This window comes from Phascolarctos cinereus, unplaced genomic scaffold (genome assembly GCF_003287225.1).
Source record: "Phascolarctos cinereus isolate Bilbo 61053 unplaced genomic scaffold, phaCin_HiC Scaffold_3;HRSCAF=262, whole genome shotgun sequence".
Taxonomy (NCBI): domain Eukaryota; kingdom Metazoa; phylum Chordata; class Mammalia; order Diprotodontia; family Phascolarctidae; genus Phascolarctos; species Phascolarctos cinereus.
Window position 1 is genome coordinate 146092268 of NW_027555736.1, and position 19444 is coordinate 146111711.

At 39.8% G+C, this 19444-nt stretch overlaps 3 protein-coding genes and 5 non-coding genes across 8 annotated transcripts in view; 1 reads left to right on the plus strand and 7 right to left on the minus strand.

Moving 5' to 3' along the window:
* The window catches only part of MAP2K1 (mitogen-activated protein kinase kinase 1), a 104016-nt gene extending 98752 nt beyond the window's left edge, over nucleotides 1–5264 (plus strand). Inside the window, exons 9-11 of the mRNA XM_020982941.2 lie at nucleotides 2395–2456; nucleotides 2989–3034; nucleotides 4216–5264. Of these exons, the coding sequence (XP_020838600.1) occupies nucleotides 2395–2456; nucleotides 2989–3034; nucleotides 4216–4329 (222 nt within the window). The 3' untranslated portion in view covers nucleotides 4330–5264. The remainder of the gene's footprint in view (nucleotides 1–2394; nucleotides 2457–2988; nucleotides 3035–4215) is intronic.
* Nucleotides 5265–8225: 2961 nt separating this feature from the next.
* Nucleotides 8226–12414, minus strand: SNAPC5 (small nuclear RNA activating complex polypeptide 5). Its single transcript, XM_020982932.2, has 3 exons — nucleotides 12208–12414; nucleotides 10195–10284; nucleotides 8226–9276 (listed from the first exon to the last, which is right to left on the minus strand). The coding sequence occupies exons 1-3, from the start codon at nucleotides 12295–12297 to the stop codon at nucleotides 9157–9159; spliced, it is 300 nt and encodes a 99-aa protein (XP_020838591.1). The 5' UTR covers nucleotides 12298–12414; the 3' UTR covers nucleotides 8226–9156.
* Nucleotides 12415–13424: 1010 nt separating this feature from the next.
* RPL4 (ribosomal protein L4) lies at nucleotides 13425–19131 on the minus strand. The gene is made up of 10 exons (XM_020982903.2): nucleotides 19028–19131; nucleotides 17828–17999; nucleotides 17403–17509; nucleotides 16843–16981; nucleotides 16007–16131; nucleotides 15091–15220; nucleotides 14459–14615; nucleotides 14149–14232; nucleotides 13882–14002; nucleotides 13425–13796 (listed from the first exon to the last, which is right to left on the minus strand). Exons 1-10 carry the CDS (start codon nucleotides 19028–19030, stop codon nucleotides 13530–13532), a joined length of 1305 nt encoding a protein of 434 aa, XP_020838562.1. The 5' UTR covers nucleotides 19031–19131; the 3' UTR covers nucleotides 13425–13529.
* LOC144456421 (small nucleolar RNA SNORD18) lies at nucleotides 14338–14409 on the minus strand. The gene has a single exon (XR_013485514.1). It is a non-coding gene; the product is annotated as a small nucleolar RNA SNORD18 (small nucleolar RNA).
* Nucleotides 15355–15425, minus strand: LOC144456420 (small nucleolar RNA SNORD18). Its single transcript, XR_013485513.1, has one exon. It is a non-coding gene; the product is annotated as a small nucleolar RNA SNORD18 (small nucleolar RNA).
* LOC144456422 (small nucleolar RNA SNORD16) lies at nucleotides 17046–17145 on the minus strand. Its single transcript, XR_013485515.1, has one exon. It is a non-coding gene; the product is annotated as a small nucleolar RNA SNORD16 (small nucleolar RNA).
* Nucleotides 17593–17665, minus strand: LOC144456419 (small nucleolar RNA SNORD18). Its single transcript, XR_013485512.1, has one exon. It is a non-coding gene; the product is annotated as a small nucleolar RNA SNORD18 (small nucleolar RNA).
* Nucleotides 18089–18189, minus strand: LOC144456423 (small nucleolar RNA SNORD16). The gene has a single exon (XR_013485516.1). It is a non-coding gene; the product is annotated as a small nucleolar RNA SNORD16 (small nucleolar RNA).
* Nucleotides 19132–19444: the final 313 nt, after the last annotated feature.

A 19444-nucleotide genomic window follows, 5' to 3' on the forward strand; every position in this document is an offset into this window, starting at 1 on the left:
ATTGGAACTGATGTAGTCATATCCAATATTATCTTCTTGACATCTTTTTATTTGGAATTTACTTTATCCTTTGCCATAACTAGTTGATCTAAAGACATTCAAACAAGTAATTCTGAAATAAATGGCGAATCTGTAACTGGTCATTTGCTTTCCTTTAGAGATAAAAGCAGTTTCATTTTTATTAGGGGTCAGTTATAATTGTTCTGGGCTTTCCAAGTCCTACATTTTTTTCACTCTTTGGGAAAGTCTTCATTATGTCCAGGCCTGGCATTTCTGAGTAATCTGCAAATCTCTTTCATTTCTTGATCCTGATCCATATTTTCAACTCATCTTCCACATTCCCATTTTCAAGTTAAAGTCACCACAGATAAAATATATGTATTTACTTAGCTTGAATGATCTGGTTAGTTACTCGGTAGAATTTCTGTGGTTCTTCATCCTTTGAAACAGATGGTCAATCAACAGTCATTTATAACCTGCAGTTATCTTCATGATGATACTGTTTTCTTATGTTCGTTGTGAGCCCTACAAGGTGACCGAGTGTCCCATTTTATGTTTCTTATTGTCTTTGTCCACATAATGAAACCAACTGTTTTAGTCACTTTTCCAAAGAGAACCTATAAGCTTTCATGAGAATTTGATGTGGACATGGTCCTATCTGTACAGTAGTGTGGACTTACAGTTCTGGGATCATAGATTTAGAGCTGGCAAGGACGTTGGAGCTAGAGTCCCATTCACTTACAGATGAGGACACTGAGCCCCAGGGTCACACAGCTCCTGAGAGTCTGAGCCTGGATTCAGATTGAAGTCTTCCTGAGTCCCAGGTCTGTCTAACACTCTCTGTAGTACACCAACACTCCTTGCTGAGCATTAGACAAAGATTGCATGTTATCAGCAGTTTCTTGCTTGTACTTAGTGAGTCTTAGCAACCTCTGCTTCCTTTTTTCCACCACTTTCATTACAACTATAAGCATTTTGTATTTTTGTCCATCTTGTCTGTTGCCATGACCAAATAAATTTATTAACTGGTAACAAGACGTCTGGTGATGAAGCATCAGTGTTTAAACTACACCTTGATCTATTGCCAGGTCTGAGCTAATCCTTTCTGTCTTGCAGACTCTACAACAGCATGCACTCTGGCATAACCTTAAACTGCCCCAGGTCACCTGCATACCACAGTGAGGCATTAGAGTAAGATTATTATAGTTATCTATATGTATGGAAAGTGGCAAATGAATGGTTCACAGGAGAGAGGGAACACTTGAGGAGTAGTTGGAGAGAAGACTCCATGGAGTAAGTGGGACTTGAGCTACCAGGAGTGAGGAACCTGCAGCCTCAAGGCCACATGTGGCCCTCTGGGTCCTCAAGTGCGGCCCTTTGACTGAATCTAAACTTCACAGAACAAATCCTGTTAATAAAAGGATTTGTTCTGTAAAACTTGGACTCAGTCAAAAGGCCACACCCAAGGACCTAGAGGGTCACTTGGTGGCCTCAGGGCCACAGGTTCCCTACCTCTGAGCTAGACTTTGAAGGACAGTCAGGTTATGGATTAGGTAGAAGAGAAAGAAGGGGTGGAGGTGGGGAAGGCATCTTAGGGAATAGTCTAGAAAGATGTGGACCTGTGTGGCCATAGAAATTGTGAGAGATAAGACTGAAAGGCAGGTTGGGGCCAGCTTGTAGTTGATTGGATATAACTAGGATAATTTTAGGAAATTTGAAAAAGAAAAGTCTTCCTTGGTTATTGTTATGGAGAAATGGGCTAGGGCATACATTCTAGTCCTGCTTGCTCCTATTTGAAGATTTTGTAAAGTCCTTGTCTCAGTTTGGTTGTTCCTAAAAACAGTAATGGGCAACAATCTTGTCTGAACATGATAATCTTCATGGAGATCAGGAAAGGCTCTTTCCTTATAAGGACCCTTTTTCTAGAGTGTTTGGGTAGCATTCTTCTAAATCGTTCCCCTCATAGAATTAATGATTGATTGCTTTTTCGTTTACATTAACTACATCCCTTTCCCATGTAGACGCATATCTTTAGGAAACTTTCTTTCTTATTTTGTTAGAACCATTGAAGAAGATCTAGTTTCCCTCCTGTCAGTGACTAACAAATTAGGTCAAAAACACCATTAATTATACTGCTAAACATCTTCTGACCAAATATGGAGAGTGGTGTACCTGATTCCAGCAAGATAGACAGTCTTGGCATCATCACACCAACAGTACATCTTAAGAACCAGGGAGACTGAACTGTGTCCTTCCTTCGTGTTAATAACTCAGGGGCAAGCCTACCATAAGGCAAGGGGGATGGAAGAGATAAATATGGTTAAGAACTAACCTGTGGGAGGGTTCAGTGACCACTCTAGAGAGTTAGGTCTGATGTTTTGTCATGTCTTTCAGCCTCCTCCAAAGTTGCCCAGTGGAGTCTTTAGTCTGGAATTTCAAGATTTTGTGAATAAATGGTAAGTTGGCCTCTTATTCCTTTTAATTAATTAATTAATTTTTAGTTTTCAACATCTACTTCCATAAACTTTTGTGTTTTAAATTTTCTCCCCTTCCCTCCCTACTTCCCTCCCCAAAATAGCATGCAATCTGATATAGGCTCTACATATACATTCCTATAAAACATATTTTCACATTAGTCATGCTGTAAAGAATTAGAACCAAAAAGAACCACATGGCTTCTTACTCTTAGAAAGTATATCCTAAAGAATTTGGTTTTTAATATTGGACTATAGTCCTCTATAGGATTCCCAGATTTGGCTTTTCTGGTGGTAACCCACCATGGCTTTTCCCTTCTGAGCATTTTAGGTTATTCTCCCATGGGCTTCTGGGTTTATGTAAGTTGTGGGTTACAAGACTTATATAAGATAATCACACTGCACATTACATTGAGCTTAATAACTTATCCTTTGGGAGTTAATTTTGTAGAGACTAGTAAATTTTTTTTTTTACCTTCAGAGAGAAATAATTTTCATTTGCTTTTCTTTTAAGCCTAATAAAAAACCCAGCAGAGAGAGCTGATTTGAAGCAACTTATGGTAAGTAAAATCTTAATAGATTTCTCACTAATAACTGTCACTAACCCTAAGGAAATGTAGGGCCAGGGCAAATTGTATGGTGTGCCTATTGCTCAGTATTTGGATACAGGGTGGAATCCAAATTAAATTAACTTTAAGGGCAATATTGAAGGAGAAAAAAGGTTGTCAAAGGTTAGCATGCAACTTGAAAGATGGCCTCATCTACTTCCTGATGATGGTGGGGAGTTTCATAGTGCATAGTCTTTTTTTTAAGGCCATCCATTCATAGCCATACCTCCCTTCACTTTCCTGAGCCATTACCCAACCAGCCGCAGTGGATGGGAGACCCTGTTAATCTTGAACAAGCTCAATTCATCATCTTGACTATTGTATTCCTTTTGAATCTTATTTTTCTTGATTAAACATAATTTTCCTTATTTGGAACTTGTCAAGTACCAAGTAAAATGAGACTATTTCTACATACATTGAAGAACAGGAGAAGATTATAGATGAAGTTACAGAGAGTTTGCTTTTCTTTTAAAGTATATAATTATTTTAAATATGTACTTTTCAAAGCTGTCCTGCTTATCTGTAATTTCCTCAGTTCTCATTTCAGAGAGATACCCCTTTTCTCTCTATGTCCTTTCTATCCCACCTTTGATAAAGATCTCTCTTTAAATAAAAAGAAAAAAAGTATTTCTAACTATATCCATAGTTAAACATAACAAATCCTCGCATTTCCACGTCCAAAAATGAAATGTCTTACTAAGCAATTTGAGTCCATCACCTCTTTTATCAGGAAGTGGGTAGTGTGCTTTATTATTAGCCCTTCGGAATCATGGTGGTTTATTACATTGATCAGAGTTGATCACTGATCCCAAGTCTTTCAGAACTGTTTCTCTTTACAGTGCTGTTATTGAATAAATTGTTCTCGCTTTTTTCACTTTATTCTGCATCAGTTCCTGCAAGTCTTCCTAGATTTCTCAGAAACCATCCCTTTCATCATTTATTGTGGTACAGAAATAGCTCATTACATTCATATATCATAGTTGGTTGAGCCATTCTCCAATTCACAGACACCCCCTTAATTCCCATATAGTAAAACTATATCAAAAAGAGATAATGCAGATATTTTTACACGTATTGAACTGGATCTTTTGATGTTGTTCTGATGTTGCTTCTTCACATTTTCTCACATATAGGTTCATGCTTTTATCAAGAGGTCTGATGCCGAGGAAGTTGATTTTGCAGGCTGGCTGTGCTCCACCATAGGCCTTAACCAGCCTAGCACACCAACTCATGCTGCTGGCGTCTAAAGTGTTTCTTTGGGAAGCTGGAGAAAGGCAGCTTCCTACCCCATTGTGCAAAACGATGCTACCTTAGGTCCTATTTCTCATGCTTGTCTCTGTTCAGATGTGCATTTTACCCTGTGAAGAAGGATGAAGAACATAGCATGTGCCAATTCTGTTTGTTTTGTTTTTTAATTATGATTACTCTCTTGGAATTGGCTTTGCATTGGGGGCTTCTTGTTTGTGTTAATGACCCCCAAAAAAGTGCGCGATGTTGAGTTAGTGAAATTTTGACAGTAGTGGATATTTTTTGTATCGCTGCTCTTTCAGCCTCAGCTGGCTGGCTTTGTGATTTTGTTTTGGGGGGGTGGGGAATCTTTTGACACTTGGTGGTACTTCATTCTCTCAAGGCTTTTTACTCTCTTCCAGAAAGTGGAAGGGAGGAGCCTCACAATGTCCTTCACAAGCAGTGCATGGGAAGCATGCTTTCGCTGCTATGAAAACAAGCATTAGAAAGTGGATGTCACGGTGTTGTAATTTTTTTTGCTTTCTGTGTAGAATCCAGCTGTTTTCACCTAAATCAAGTTAGAGCCCCACACTGCCATAATAGCCAGGGCTTCATCAGTCTACTGTGAGGACTTAGAGACTTGTGGCTATATTTCTATATTTATTTTTAAAATATTCTCTGTAGGATATTCAGAGTTGTTTGGTGGTGTATGTCTCTTAATTTTTGACTGGCATTTCTAAAACAGTGGGGTTTTTTTTTGAATGTTACCCATGGATCAAGTCATTAAAGTTCATCAGATTTATCTTTCTCCTAATCCAATTACAGAATACATTGTAAGAGAACTGTGTGTATAGTGCCTAAAAATTGTATGGAGATCCTTTTAACCATTTTATTTTCAAATGTTTAACAAATCTAATCTCTTATTCTAATAAATATATCATCAGGTTTAAAAGAAGAGTTGAAGAGTAGTGATTTCTGTGTAAATTACCTCAGGTGGTGATGTTTTTATCATTCTACAGGAAAATGGTCATTTTGGTTTCTTAAACCTAGCTGAGCCTTTTTATGTGGGTGAAAATAGGGAGGGTTGCAAGAAGGAAATACTGGACCAAGAGACAGCTTGCAGCTTGAAGCTTTTGGCTAATGTGCCTTTGGTTGCCTTCCTGTCATTTTATATGTCTAGAAGCCACATCAAAAACGATTGCAGCAATGTTCAAAATCTCTCCCACCATGCACCCTTATTTATAAATAAGCATCTTCCAATAGCTTTCCTCTTGAAATATGAAAGGACCCTATTTGTCCTTCCCACCCAGTTTTCTTTTTAATTCAGTTCAACTTCATTTTCAGTTTCACATTCTTCTCCCCACCTGTTGAAAAGGCAAGAAAAAACAAAATCCATTACAAATATGAATAGTCAAATTTCCACATTAGCTATGTACCAAAAAAAAAAAAAAGAGAAAACATGCTTCAATCTGTACTCTGAGTCTACCCACTCTGTTTAGAGGTAGATGGAATGTTTTATCATGAGTCCTTTGAAATTGTAGTTGGTCAGTTGTATCGATCAGTTACTAAGTCTTCCAAAGTTGATTATCTTTACAATTATCATTGTTACTATGTATGTTGTTTTCCTGGTTCTTTTGCACACTTCACATCAGTTCATATAAGTCTAATTAGGTTTTCCCAAAACCATCACCTTCATCGTTGTTTACAGCACAGTATTCCATCACAGTCATATACCATAACTTGTTCAGCCATTCCCCAATTCCAGTTCTTTGACCTAGACCTAGTAATTCTTAATTCTAATTCTTAGGCCTAGTAAATCACTGAGTCAAAGGGTATGTACAGTTTAATAGCTTTTTGGGCATAGTTTCAAATTGTCCAAAATGGTTGGACTAGTTCATAGCTCCAGCAACAGTTCATCAGTGTAGCTGTTTTCCCATATCCCCTCCAGCATGTTCTTTGTTTATTTGTTTCTGTTTTTTGCTAGGCAGTAAGTTTAAATAACTTGCCCAGCTAGTAAGTATCAAGTGTCTAAGGCAGAATTTGAACTCAGACCCTCCTGACTCCAGGGCTGGTGCTCTCTATTCATTGTGTCACCTAGCTGCCCCTCCAGCATTTGTTATTTTCCTTGTTTGTTATCCTAGCCAATTTGACACCCACCTATTTCTTTCAAAAAGTGAAGGGTAATGGTCTGGAAAAAAAAAATCTTAAGACAAATCTGAAGGTCCTTGGGAATCTTAACTCTTTACAGTCTTGTCTCTGCCCCCCCTCCCCCCCAACACGCACATATAACACATGTGCTTAACTGGCTATAACAGATTTTTCTAAGCTGAAGTATTCTTGTATCTTCTAGGATTCATCAGTGTCCAGAGAGTATAAATGTTTGCCTATGTGTGAGGGCTGTTCAGTGTTGTATCCCTTGTGTCATTTTCTAATTATATGGAAGTCATAGCTGTAGAATACTCAGATACATGTTTAAGTATATAGGATAGTCTTTCTTACTTGCACCTTATTCCCCATCCCACCTGTTATTTGGGATTACCAACTTAAAGGAATGAGACGTTTTTGAAATGACTAGCAAAAACCTTTCATGATTTACTGGCATCAGTAGGACTTACTTTTACAGCACTTTAGAAACAGTCTCATAAAAATGTGGGAATCGGTTTCTAAAATTCATGCTCATGGCACTAAAAGGTTGTATATATTTTGTGTCTTGTGCTAATGCTCTTCATAGGTCAGCAAGCTGAATTTTATATCATAGCTCTCACTAAGTCGCCAAAAGACAAATGACTTCTACATTCCTGGCAATTTATTCCTTTTAAGGTTTTTAATGATTCTTTTAATGGTTGAGTTTGGGCTTTTACCGCATGTAAACTTAAAAGACATTGTCTGAACTTCCTCCCTCATTTTCTTCTTTGCCAGAGCAAGACTACATAGCCAATAAAAACATTTGACAAAAGGGACTTTTGCTTTATCAAATAAAAAAAAATCTGGGAAATATCTTCTGGTATGCTGATCCCTGACCTACTAGATGCTAGAGTGAGAACTTGAATGAGATTTTTGTGATTCAATTAAAAAGGACAAACATTCATGGCTTAAATTTCTTGCTTCATTTTTTTTTTAGTGAGGCAATTGGGGTTAAGTGACTTGTCCAAGGTCACACAGCTAGTATGTGTCAGGTGTTTGGTCTGCGGCCAGATTGGAACTCAGGTACTCCTGACTTCAGGGCCCGTGCTCTGTCCACTGCACCACCTAGCTGCCCCTCTTGCTTCATTTTAGAAAAGGCAAAATAGTTCTTTAAAGGTACAACACTACTATAGCATTATCACTTTGATCTAAATGCGTTGACTTAAATATTCTGGTCAGTTTTCAGGTTTCATAACTGGAATAACTTATATCTTGATCACTGAAGCACTGATCAAGATGAGTTTTAGCCCTGATTAAGTTTACTTTTTTCTAGTCATACCCCAAAGGAGTAATAACATTTAGTGCACCTAAGAATAATTATACCCTTAAGCACTTCTCTTTTGCAGTCTTCCTCGTTTGTGTTCCCATATAGAACATTTAGAACTTATTCAAAACTTCTCTCTGTCCTGGAAATTATTAATGACATTACATTGACTAAAGTGAATAGAAAACCACTTTTAAAATGAACACTAGATGATATTTTCAAAGAAACATGTGTTTCAGTTTCTAATTCCTATTTCTAATTTATTGAAGGCTTGATTTTTAAATCAAGTATCGTCATTACTGGCACAGTTTAAAAACTGCAGAAGAATACCTGTTTTTTCTGTGTTTGGGGCTATGTTTTGTTACTTGTACTGTGCAAATCTGAACAACTAAATTAGTCTTATCCTGTCTGAGAAGGGAAAGAGCATATTAATGAATCTTGACCACAAATGAGTTTTTACATGTCCTATTTCTTTAGCATTTTCCTTTTATTGTAAAAACAAATCCACTCATGTATCTCTTGAGACATCTTAAAAACATGGCACATTTCCTTAAATATAAAAATGATTTTTAAAACAATTCAATTTTATTATAATATGTATTCTACAAGAACATGGTTTAGCTCTTCTCCTTTGGTATCCTGTAGACAGCATTTTTTATCTAAAATTGACTCTGACCACATTTTACCACAATGTGGTAAACTCAAATTAAGATATAGTCACAACCACACCAAGCAACATCTCATGTGCCATTCAAACAGCTTACCCTCTCTATATGAGAAGCTGAATCCCATTATATCTCTTCTTCACTTTTCCATCTACTAGATTCTAGAACTTAGAACGTGGCCTTGCTCTGTTCAATGGTGTGTCTTTGCTTGTCAATATATATTAGAAAAATATGAAAGGCTGGCTTACATTAAACTTTTCTGGTTGCAAATACATGAGTATTTCAATAGAATGTCACATGGAGTTTTACCTCTAGTATGTATATGTATCTAATTTGACTAGCTTATATGAACTTGACCTTTTTTTTTCCCCAAACGGTAAAACATAGATCCTCCAGTTTCCTATCTATGGTCAATTTTTGTTTTAACTCAGCACTGAAGCTTCAATGGGCTATGGTGTCATTTTAATAGTGCATTTTTTGAGAGTTTTTCATTCCCTGTTAACAGGCCATAATGATTGTACTGGAATGGTTTCTTTGAACAGAGAAAGTTCATTAATCTTAAAATTAACTTAGATAAATAATTCTGATTTTTCCCTTTCTCCTTTAGGAATCAGATTCTTCTTCCTCCTCCAACAGGCCATAATGATTGTACTGGAATGGTTTCTTTGAACAGAGAAAGTTCATTAATCTTAAAATTAACTTAGATAAATAATTCTGATTTTTCCCTTTCTCCTTTAGGAATCAGATTCTTCTTCCTCCTCCTCCTCCTCCTCTTCTTCTTGAGCATGGTTTCTTGTGCTTAGCTGTAATTCAGTTTGATTGATGGAAGTTTCATTATCTACCTGCACCAAGATCTGATGGGGCCAAAGAAATCATACGTTAATATTTTTTAAGCAACCAAACACTTAAAAAATGCCAGGTCTTAAAACTAGAGCTAAATCTTTACTTTTCTCATCTCTAAGACATTGAAGAACCAGACTCACAGAGTATAGTCACATCCCTAGGTTTCCTCAAATACTTTCAGATTAAATGTTTTAGTTAACTGCATTACAAACATGAGTCTTTGGGAAGGCTATATGACAGGAGGCAGACTAAGGCTGACTGAGCCTTATTTCTCAATGGTTAGAAGTTTATTAAATTTCCCTTAGGGGAAGTCATTAATTCAAATCTTTTATTACAGAAGGAACAGATGATTCCAGCAAAACATCCCAAGGCCTGATACATAACAACTTCTTAATAAATGCTTGCTGAATGATTACCTCAGGTCATTTGATGGGAGAGAGTCACATTAAGGACAAGAACCCATTTTTGTCCTATCCTGAAGCTAAAATGGATTGCTATCCCAGGAATGGCCTGGTAAATAAAGCACCCATAGCATTAGCTCCCCCAAGTTACTGATTCTGGTAACTCTTTCAAGCATGTTTATTACAATGTATATGTAACATTCCCAAAGTAGCAACAGCTTTGACACATGACAAATTATATTCTTCCTCAACATTATGCCTGGAAGTATCAGAATAACTGACATGACAGCTGAACAGAGGGGAGTAATCAAACAAAAAAATGGTGAAAACAGTTTTCGCAATGGCTAAAAGCAAATGACTAACTAGTTTACTAACCTAAGTAATTAATGAAATTTCTCATAACTTTCTAAAGTCCCTCAGTCTCAAAAATGTGATTTTATACTGATTTTTATTACCAAAAGGCAGAAAATTGTACCATTAACTCTGAATTTCAGTTTTTTCCACAGACCCACATTTGCTTATGCTTACATTTTCTGGTTCCTCTGTTAGAGGTGAAGAATGAGTCATCCCTTCCCCTTCTCTGGAGCTAATAATTGATTGAAGGGCCAGCTCTTCAACCTAAAACATGAGACAGCTGGGTCACTTTGCCTTCCACTATACACTCGCAATGAAGAGGAAAGAACAAAGCTCACACTGTATTCTAAGGCAGGGGAAATGAAATACAGTCTTGTGATTGCTCTCTGCTACCAGCCCCGGGTGGGAAGAGAGAAGCTCCTGACATGCACTGTCCTTACAAGGAAGAGGGCAAGGGAAGCCCTCTCCTGCTTGTGTTCCCCCTGAAGAGAAGAAAAGTGCCCCTTCTCCAGCTGAGCTCACTTTAAGTCAAGTGCTACTACCAAGCCCAAATACCCCCAAGGGGAACAGAGACTAAGGTCTCTTCCTCCTAGCCTCTTAAAATTTTTCCTGACCAGTCCTGGATCAAGGTGGCTAGGGATGGTTTTTGTGTTGGCAGGTGTAGGAAGGTGCACTGGAGAGAACATGAGTGATGGATGTCATAGGAGCAGAGGACTTAGAATTGGAAGGAACCTTTTGAGATAATCTGCTACAACTCTTTACAGATGAGGAAAACACGTCCCCCAAGAGATTAAGTGACTTAAATTGCTAAGGACCAACATTAGCCTTCAAACCTGAATCCTCTTACTCTTTGACTAGCCCAGGCTGCCTCTCATTAATTATCATCATTGCCATCAAACAACTGAATACCTACTGTGCTAGGTAGGCACTATGGAGTACACAGAAGTATGACACAAGTCCTAGGGAAACAGCGGATCAAGGAGAGCTAAGGCATGAACACAGGAAAAGATAACTACCAAATTACATAGACAAAAAAACCAAACCCAAAGTTCAGACTAGATCGATCTCTGTGGTCTATATTGGTAAGCCATCAAGAAAGAGACTTGAGAGGTGGGAAAGTTGGATGAAGGAAAAAAGCATTCAAGGTGAGAAAAGAAGTAACCTTCATCTGGTATCTTCCATGTTCTTTCTGAGATGATAAGATCTGGTCCCAATTTACGGTCCAGACATCTCTTACTAGGGTTCTTTAAACATCCTACAGTACAGCCAGATTGGCCTCTTAGTTGTGCTTTACCATGGTATCTGCTGAATTCCTATTCATCCCTCAAGTTCTGATTCCAGGGCATCTCTTCCACGAAGTTTTCAACAATCCCGCAGAGTGAAAAGTTTCTCCCTCTTCTGAGTTCTGAACTGTTCTTTAATATGTTACCTGAGGGAGTGACTGCATTATGGCTAGTACTAATAGAATTGTGTTCCTGATATCCCATACCAGATTATATGTTTCTTGATAGCAAGTCCTGGGATTTTCTCAGGAGATCGCTTAGTTTAGAGATCCGTCCAATCGGGGTGGGGAACCTGTGGCCTCGAGGCCACATGTGGCCCTCTAGGTCCTCAAGTGCGTCCCTCTGACCGAATCCAACTTCACAGAATAAATGCCTTGAATAAAAGGATTTGTCTGTCAAACTTGGACTCAAAGGGCTGCACCACCCTGACACCTCCCCCCACGACAGGAAAGGAAGATGAGGCTGAAAGAGATGAAGAGGCTTCCTCCAGGAGCCTTGCCTGCTCCTTCCTTCCCTCCAGGAGAACATACTCTACGTTTACTTTTTACACGCTTTTAATTTACTTATTCGTGTGCATCTTGCCGTTACCCCCGCCCCAACAGAACGTACGAGCTCACACGGCTCCACAAAACGCTCGCTGCAGAGCGGAAATCCAGGATTCCCTGATTTTGGCCCTAGACCCCAGAAACTTTAGGGTTAAGAGTCCTTCAAGGCCGCCTTTTTAGGGTGATGGGTGGGAGGGAGCCACAGGGGTCCAGGACCGGAGAGGGGCGTGGCTGCTGGCCTCCGCTCCTTGTCTCTCCCCTCCCTCCAGGGGGCGGCTCCTCCTCGAGGGGCCCCACCCCGCCAGGTCCCGCCCCAGGCCCCCCTCCCGGGGCCTCGGGGCCGCCGGTGGCGCAGTCACCTTGAGCCGATTGAGCTGGTCATGCAACGCCGCCTTCACCCGCAGCAGAGTCTCCTCCTCCTTGCGGAGCTCCTGCAGCCGGCTCAGCATGTTGCCTGCTAGTTGCCTTCAACGCGCCTTCCTCTCTCAGGCAGAGGCCGTGGGGAGGCGGTCTGACGACAGTGAGGCCCCATGCGGAAGAGGCCGGGCAAGCGGACATTTTTGAAGAGGGCGAGCGAACCACTTCCGGTTTCCGACTCTCCCACTGAGGGTTCTTAGCGTAGCCACCGGAAGTGATTTCTAAGAGGGATGGCGAGTTTTCCCGGTTTTGCGTTCCAGGGAGAAGCCGCCACTTTTCCTGCCCGCCTCATGGAGATTAGGCCTCTAGTTTAGTCTGGACTATAGCGTACTGTGTACTAAAGGCAGCCCCACACTCTCGGGCTGAGACTTTTAGTACGAGGCCCTCTGTAACCTTATCCCCGGTAACGCGGGGATGCTGGGCTACTCACCAGGCGGATCCCTCGCAGGGGAGTCCCCTAGTGGCAACAAAGCCATTAGCTCCGGGCTGCTGCCTCACTTTGACTCTGCTCCCTAGTGCCGGACCTCCGGACTTTTACCTTGTACACCCTCCAGCTCCCGAGCACTTCCACTGGTTGTCCCACACCCCTCCCTGTAGTTGTGTCCGATTCTTCGTGACCCCATTTGGGATTTTCTTGGCAGATACAGGAGGGGTTTGCCATTTCCTTCAGCTCATTTTACAAATAAGGAAAATAGGGCAAAAAGGGTTAAGTGATTCACCTAGGGTCACTCAGCTAGTGAGTGTTTGAGGCCAGGTTTGAACTTGGCAGATGAGCCTTCCTGACTCCAGGCCCAGTGCTGCTGCCCTCAACCCTCCCAGCTATCTCCCATTTATTGTCTGTCCCCTACCCTGACTCAGGCTTACTAATTGAGTGGGCCCTTAATTTCCAGGTGACTGAGTGATTAAAACATCAAATTCTCCACTTCTTTTGCAAGCACCTACCTAGCTTATAACTATCTTGAAACTTTTAGGGCCTATACATAGTTAAATGTTTTAAGTGGTATGGCAGCCAGCATCTGGTATTTAACAAATGTCTTGAATTCAAGGCCCAATTACAGCACTACCTATTTAAGCAACCAGGTTAACTTAAACTTTGTTGTGAAAAAGAAAGGAAGCTTTTGAAAACTTGTATTTGTGAAAATTAAATACTTCAAAAAAGTTTTTGGTTTTTTTCCCCCAAAGCCACTTTGAATATTTATTCTTTAGAAATTCACAATATTGACACAATGAATTGTGGCCCAGTGGATAAACTGATATGCTGAGTTTATGCTGCAGGCTTCTTTTCAGCTGCAGGTTTTTTTTGTGCAGCAGGTTTCTTTTCAGATGCAGGCTTCTTTTCCACAGGTTTCTTTGCTGCTGGAGGTTTCTTTTCCCCGAGCTTCTTTTCTGCTGGTTTCTTCTGCCCTGGAACCTTCTTTGCTCCTGCAAGCTTCTTATTACCTACAAGCTTCTTCTTCTTCTCATCTACTGCCTTCTTTGCCTCCATAATCTTCTTTAGTGCAGCAGCTCTTTTATTTTCTCTGATTCTCCGCTGCAAAGGATTGGGAAGAAGAAAATAAGGAAACCAAAAAAATTGATTGAAATTAGAAAACCAGTACAGAATTTGCATTACTTACATTTTTAGCCTGGCGTAGAATTGTATTCCGGCGCATTGTCTTGGCATATGGGTTCAGTTTCACCATGATTCTCAAGTTCTTCAGTGGGTTCTTCTTGAGTACTCGTCGATGAATCTTTTTGCTGCAAAGTACCAGATATATTTTGTATTAACATACTTCTAGAAACATCATATTCTAAGCTGTGGAAATTGTATAGTTTACCACTAATAAACAAAAGTGAAGCTCTAACTACCACTGTAGTTAGATGCTGATAACTTGTTAATTTACCGTGGTGCACGGAGGGCCCTTCGTATCTCTGGGCTTTTCAAAATCCTGGTCAGGTCTGTGTTGGTCATCTTGTGCATGGGAAGACTGAAAGGGGGGAAAATTCAGGATGTTTCTTATGAGAATCAGGGTGCTTTATGTTCAAAATGAAAATCTGAAAAATTTTGTGCTAAGTTTCACCACTAAAAGATCAGAATCAGAAACTCCACTAAGATCACAAGCTTCAGAAACATGGACCAATGAAGTGGAATCTCATCATTTCTACTATTCTTATTTCAGTAATATTAAACAGTTCAACTTAGAAAACACTTACTTGTAGTGACTCTTCAGGGTAGCAGGTCTGCGCCATGTACCATACAGGTCATCCAACTTTCGGAAAGCACTTTCAGTCCAAATACAGAAACGCCCCACATGCCCACCAGGAGCAAGTCTCAAAAGGTTCAATTTACTCACATTAAGAAGAGTAATACCTATAAGGTAAAGCAAAGTATAAATAACTGTTCCATCTACCTTTCTTGCCAGATAAACAAAGGCATTTAAATACACACAACTGTTACACTGAAGCATAATACATCACAAATGAAATTCTTTCCAATGCAGTTATAGTACATCAACAAAGTATCAGAACATCCAACAGAATCAAGTATTCATAAACCGACTATGAAATTAGAATCGCATCTTTACAAAGCTATTTTCTATATTCAGAGAAAAAACCTTCTAAGTCCAACTGTAATGTGACCATAACTGTTAAAGGCTATCCTAGTGGACCTTCAGCTCTGGCCACTTATACTTAGGCAGAAAAAGACTTTCAAATGAGGTTAAGTTCAAGAGGTCCACCAGAAATGTTGCCTGCAAGCCAGTAAATTTTTCAAAGAGGCAGAGTGCTCACACTGATGAAACCATTTAATTCTTAATGTATTTTAGTATATTAAGGAAAAAAGTTACCAGGAATGTTTCTGAATGCCTTGATGATACCATTGTCTTCATTATAGATGATACAAGGTCCTCTACGCTGGATCCTACGACGGTTTCTCATTTTACCCTTACCAGCTCGCATACGCTGAGAAGCATAGACCTTTTAAAAAAAAAAGTCTTTCAAGAGCCATCTTATTGTAAAATTTCACATTATAAATAATACTAAGTAATAATTCTTAAACTGAAGAAAATCAGATTTAAGTTCTTCCCAATGTAACTACATACAGGCTACCAAGCATCAGAACTTCCACAAAATCATGCTGTTTCAGAAACACGGACCATGAAGTGGAATCTCATCATTACAAGGCTGTAATAATTACAGGCAAAACATCAGACTAAATTTCACTCTGATGTGAGTCCACTGGACTCCTGAAGGCCAAACCCATCTTTCCAATTTCAACTTAATTCCCCTCTCAGGTCCAGCCAAATGGACCTTGGTGCTATTCCTCATAGATGACACTCTATTCCCCTCTATATGCTTTGCATTGGCCACTTTTCATACCTGGAATTACTCCCTTCACTTTCATGAGAGTATCCTTTACTTCCTTCAAGACTAAAAAACCAACTCCCCATACAGAAATCTTTCCCAACTCACCCCCAGCTACTAATCCCCTTCCTTCCAAAATTATCATTTCTTATTCTTTATGTTTTCAAGGTAAGCTCCTTGAAAGCAGACACTTTCACTTTGCCTTACAAAGGACTGAAAAGGTATTAAATCTCTGGGGCAGAGTTACTTTTATTTCCCAATTCTAACTCTTTGCATCATACTAATCTGCCTGAGAGGATTAAATGAAACCTGAATATTCAAACCTCATTTTCCAATTTTAGATGTTACTTTTCTTTACCACTATAGTGAGACTAGACACAATGCGCCCAATTAATTCACCTTTTTTATGTCATTCCATGCCTTCAGCTTCTTAAGCAGCAAAACTGCTTCCTTGGTCTTCTTATAACCCTCCACTTTATCTTCAACCACCAGAGGAAGTTCTGGGACTTCTTCAATTCGATGACCTGAGTAAAATAAATTATTTTAGTTATACCTGTCCATATTTCATAGAAAAATAAGTTCAAGAAAATGTTCCTGAACACATAAAGTCAGCCACAAAAGACACACAAGTTAACTTGCACATCTGTCAGTTATCAAATATAGGCAGCTGGTGGCATAGTAAATAGAAAGCTGGGAATCAGGGAAGCCCTGAGCTAAAATCTGGTCTGAGAGCCTTACTAGCTGTTATGATCCCAGCAAGTCACTTTACCTGTCTGCTTCAGTTTCTTCATCTGTTAAATGGGAGTAATAAGAGCATCAACCCTAATGATATTTGTAAATTATTTAGGACAGTGCCTGGCACATATTAGGAGTTATATAAATGCTTACTCCCTTTCCCCCTTCCCCTTTCTTATCACTGGTTCCCAAACATGGTCTCTGAGGTGGAATTTCAGAGATCTCTACACTAAAAGAGTAATATGGACCAAAGTAGACTAACAGAATCAATAAATGCAGTCAAGATTCGTAAACGATGAAGAACATAACCCAGTCAATGTCCAAAGTTACATGCAAAGCCAGCTGATGATAAAAGTAGGACTGAAATTAAATTTATTTCCAATATTTCACCAAACCTATTTCACTAAAGCATATTATTTGGATGCCCCAAATATTGAGAATATTGCCTGTATTGCAACAGCGGAAGTGTCCTTCACTCAAACCATTCTAACTAAACATACCTTTTGACATGACCAGTGCTGGCAGGGCAGAGGCTGCCAAAGCAGAGCAGATGGCATAACGTTTTTGAGTTGTGTTCACTCTGCGATGCCAACGGCGCCAAGTCTTGGTAGGAGCAAACATTCGACCTCCTCGGCACATCTATTTTTCCAGTCAAGAATCCAATTTACCATTTAAAAAATTTATAAAGCTTCTACTTAGATCTTGCTCAGAGAAACTTTTTCAGCAACCTTCTGTACCAGCTTACTGACAGCAGGCAACTGTCACTGAAAACAGAGTAAGGCGCAAATTACAGCATCATAGCAAGCTAATTTTCTTTATGTGGTAGCCACCCCCCTTTATGAATATTTAGTGTTCACTAAACATGCAAAGTCCTGGGGAGATGCTTTATAGGTATACACACACTAGCAATTAAGTTTCACTACCCACCTCATAGGATTGCTATAGAGAATAGCATAGGCCATACATGAATGACCACAAAACACTGGAGGTTTACATCAAGTAAGCAATAATGACTAACTTCGTAACATCATGTTTAGGAAAAAATGAATAATAAGGATACGTTTCCAAAAGCACCCTGGCCAGAGCGGTGAGTCCCTCCACCCCGAACACGAGGAATTCGAGCAACAGCTCTGCCAGTGCCCCAAGACTCAGCACTGGTCTGATGACCTGAAAAATAAAAAATGGGGTAAGGAGAGATCTAGTGAGATTTAATTTTGCAAAAGCACCCTAGTTGAATGCATGTACTACACACTGTCAGAACTTCCATAAAAATCATGTGGTTCAGAAACACGGACCAATGAAGTGGAAATCTCATCATTTCTGTGTAGCATTAAACAGTTTCCCTTTGCAGCCACACCTCAGACAACTCACTTAAAATTATAATTACAGACTCAATGAAAATGTGGGTGGTTTCTTTTTTTGGCTTTTAAAGCCCATACTCTTCCAAATTCATTTAAAAAAAAAACAAAATCTAAGTGGCCATACCTGCTAATTCACTGACAGCATAAGGTTGCCGGTTATTTTTTCTCAAGTTGGTATGAACAAAATTCACAATATCTGGACGAATAGGAGCCTTAAAGACAGCAGGCAAGGTAACATTTTTGCCAGATACTTCCCCCTTTTCGGAGTACACAGATATCAAGGGACGTACACAAGCCTGGGAAAAAAAGAACAACAAGCACTTATAAGCCGCATTATTAGGGAAAAAAATAGCTATTTTTTTGTTTCCAAGAATCCCACGAACATTGCTCAGTTACAAGTAGTTATCAACCATAAAGCGTCAGCTTTCTGACAACAGGCAACTGTCACTGAACGCTGTGTAAGACGCAAATTACATCATCATAGCAATGATAAAAGTCTTCTCAGGCAACGTTTGACATAAATTTTTAATGTTTCCAAAGACCTCATTAAAGAGACTTAAATGGAACCAGTCGAATATAAAATCTTCAAAACAATCTAACAACCAAGCATGAGCAAATATGTTAGTTAAGATTCTGATGCAATCAGAATGATGCGCCAATCCCTCTCATTAAGGATTCATTCATTCAATGCAAGTGAGGTAAATAAACCTGCTCTGGACCTGGTTCCTCTGAGCTTAGAGATATTAACTACACATACACTGTAGTTTTCTTTCGATTAAGAGATCAAAATGCCCGGCCAAATTTAACTACAGTTACTGAAATCAGAAAATCATACTATAGACCTTAGGGCACTTCTAAGTTACGAGATTGTTGGTTTCAAACAAAAAAACCTCGTGAACATTCAAGGCCATGTGACAGCAACACTTTTAAAGTAGAGGAAGGCCTAAAGCAACCTCTCTTTTTCTTACGTTCATTCCAACGTGGGGCCCAGCCCTAAATGCGCTTTACCGGATCTGGGCCGCTCTGATGCCCAGGGGGCTCCGCAGCCCAGCAATTACCCGGCGCCCTCATCCCGTATAAATGCATAGATCGCACACCCTTGGAAAGCCTCCGACTTTTTTGCCCGTTCCCACAAACACACGTTGCTTCTAAGATGGCTGCCCTTTCGCCACACCACCCATTCCACACCAGATGCGGCTTTCTTCAGGGCTCTAACTTTTGTCCCTCTCCTTCCTTTCATATGGATTCCGCCGTCCGGGGCCCCAGGTTTCCCACTCTAGGTTCTCTGTGTGGAGGATGTCCCCCCCGCAAGAGGTTCACTCACCATAGCGGCCACCGGAGAGTAAGAGCCACGCTCCACTCCGCCCGATGGCTCCCGCAGGAAAAGGAAATGCCCAGCACCGACTTACAATTATATGTATCCCTTCCCCTGCGCTCTGCACCAGCTTGGAACCAATGGAGAGGAGCGGAACATTTCTATACCCAGTATTTATTTTCTAAACATACAATCTAATCGCATATAAGTGAAATTAATCTATTAAAACAAGCCTGAAGTCTTTAATATAGGTTAGACTTCAGGGATTCATTTTTCGCGGAATAATACTAAAGGGGGGTGGGGTATGACGTCACACGTAAAAATCTTCCACGAAGTAATTAGCATTTATTTTTTTAGGCGAGAAGGAGATGTTATTTAAATGAGAAAACGCATTGTATGTCATGAAAATTATTTTAAAAAATTAGC

Bases quoted from the DNA above. Each gene is read 5' to 3' on its own strand.
- SNAPC5 (XM_020982932.2), bottom strand. From the start codon at position 12,297: ATGCTGAGCCGGCTGCAGGAGCTCCGCAAGGAGGAGGAGACTCTGCTG. The intron at 10,285-12,207 runs GTGACTGCGCCA...CTCATGTTTTAG, and splicing joins ACCAGCTCAATCGGCTCAAG to GTTGAAGAGCTGGCCCTTCA. The intron at 9,277-10,194 runs GTAAGCATAAGC...TGGCCCCATCAG, and splicing joins TAACAGAGGAACCAGAAAAT to ATCTTGGTGCAGGTAGATAA.
- RPL4 (XM_020982903.2), bottom strand. The intron at 16,982-17,402 runs GTATCCTTATTA...CTGGAAAAATAG, and splicing joins GCCAGGGTGCTTTTGGAAAC to ATGTGCCGAGGAGGTCGAAT. The intron at 16,132-16,842 runs GTATGTTTAGTT...TATTTTACTCAG, and splicing joins AGCACTGGTCATGTCAAAAG to GTCATCGAATTGAAGAAGTC.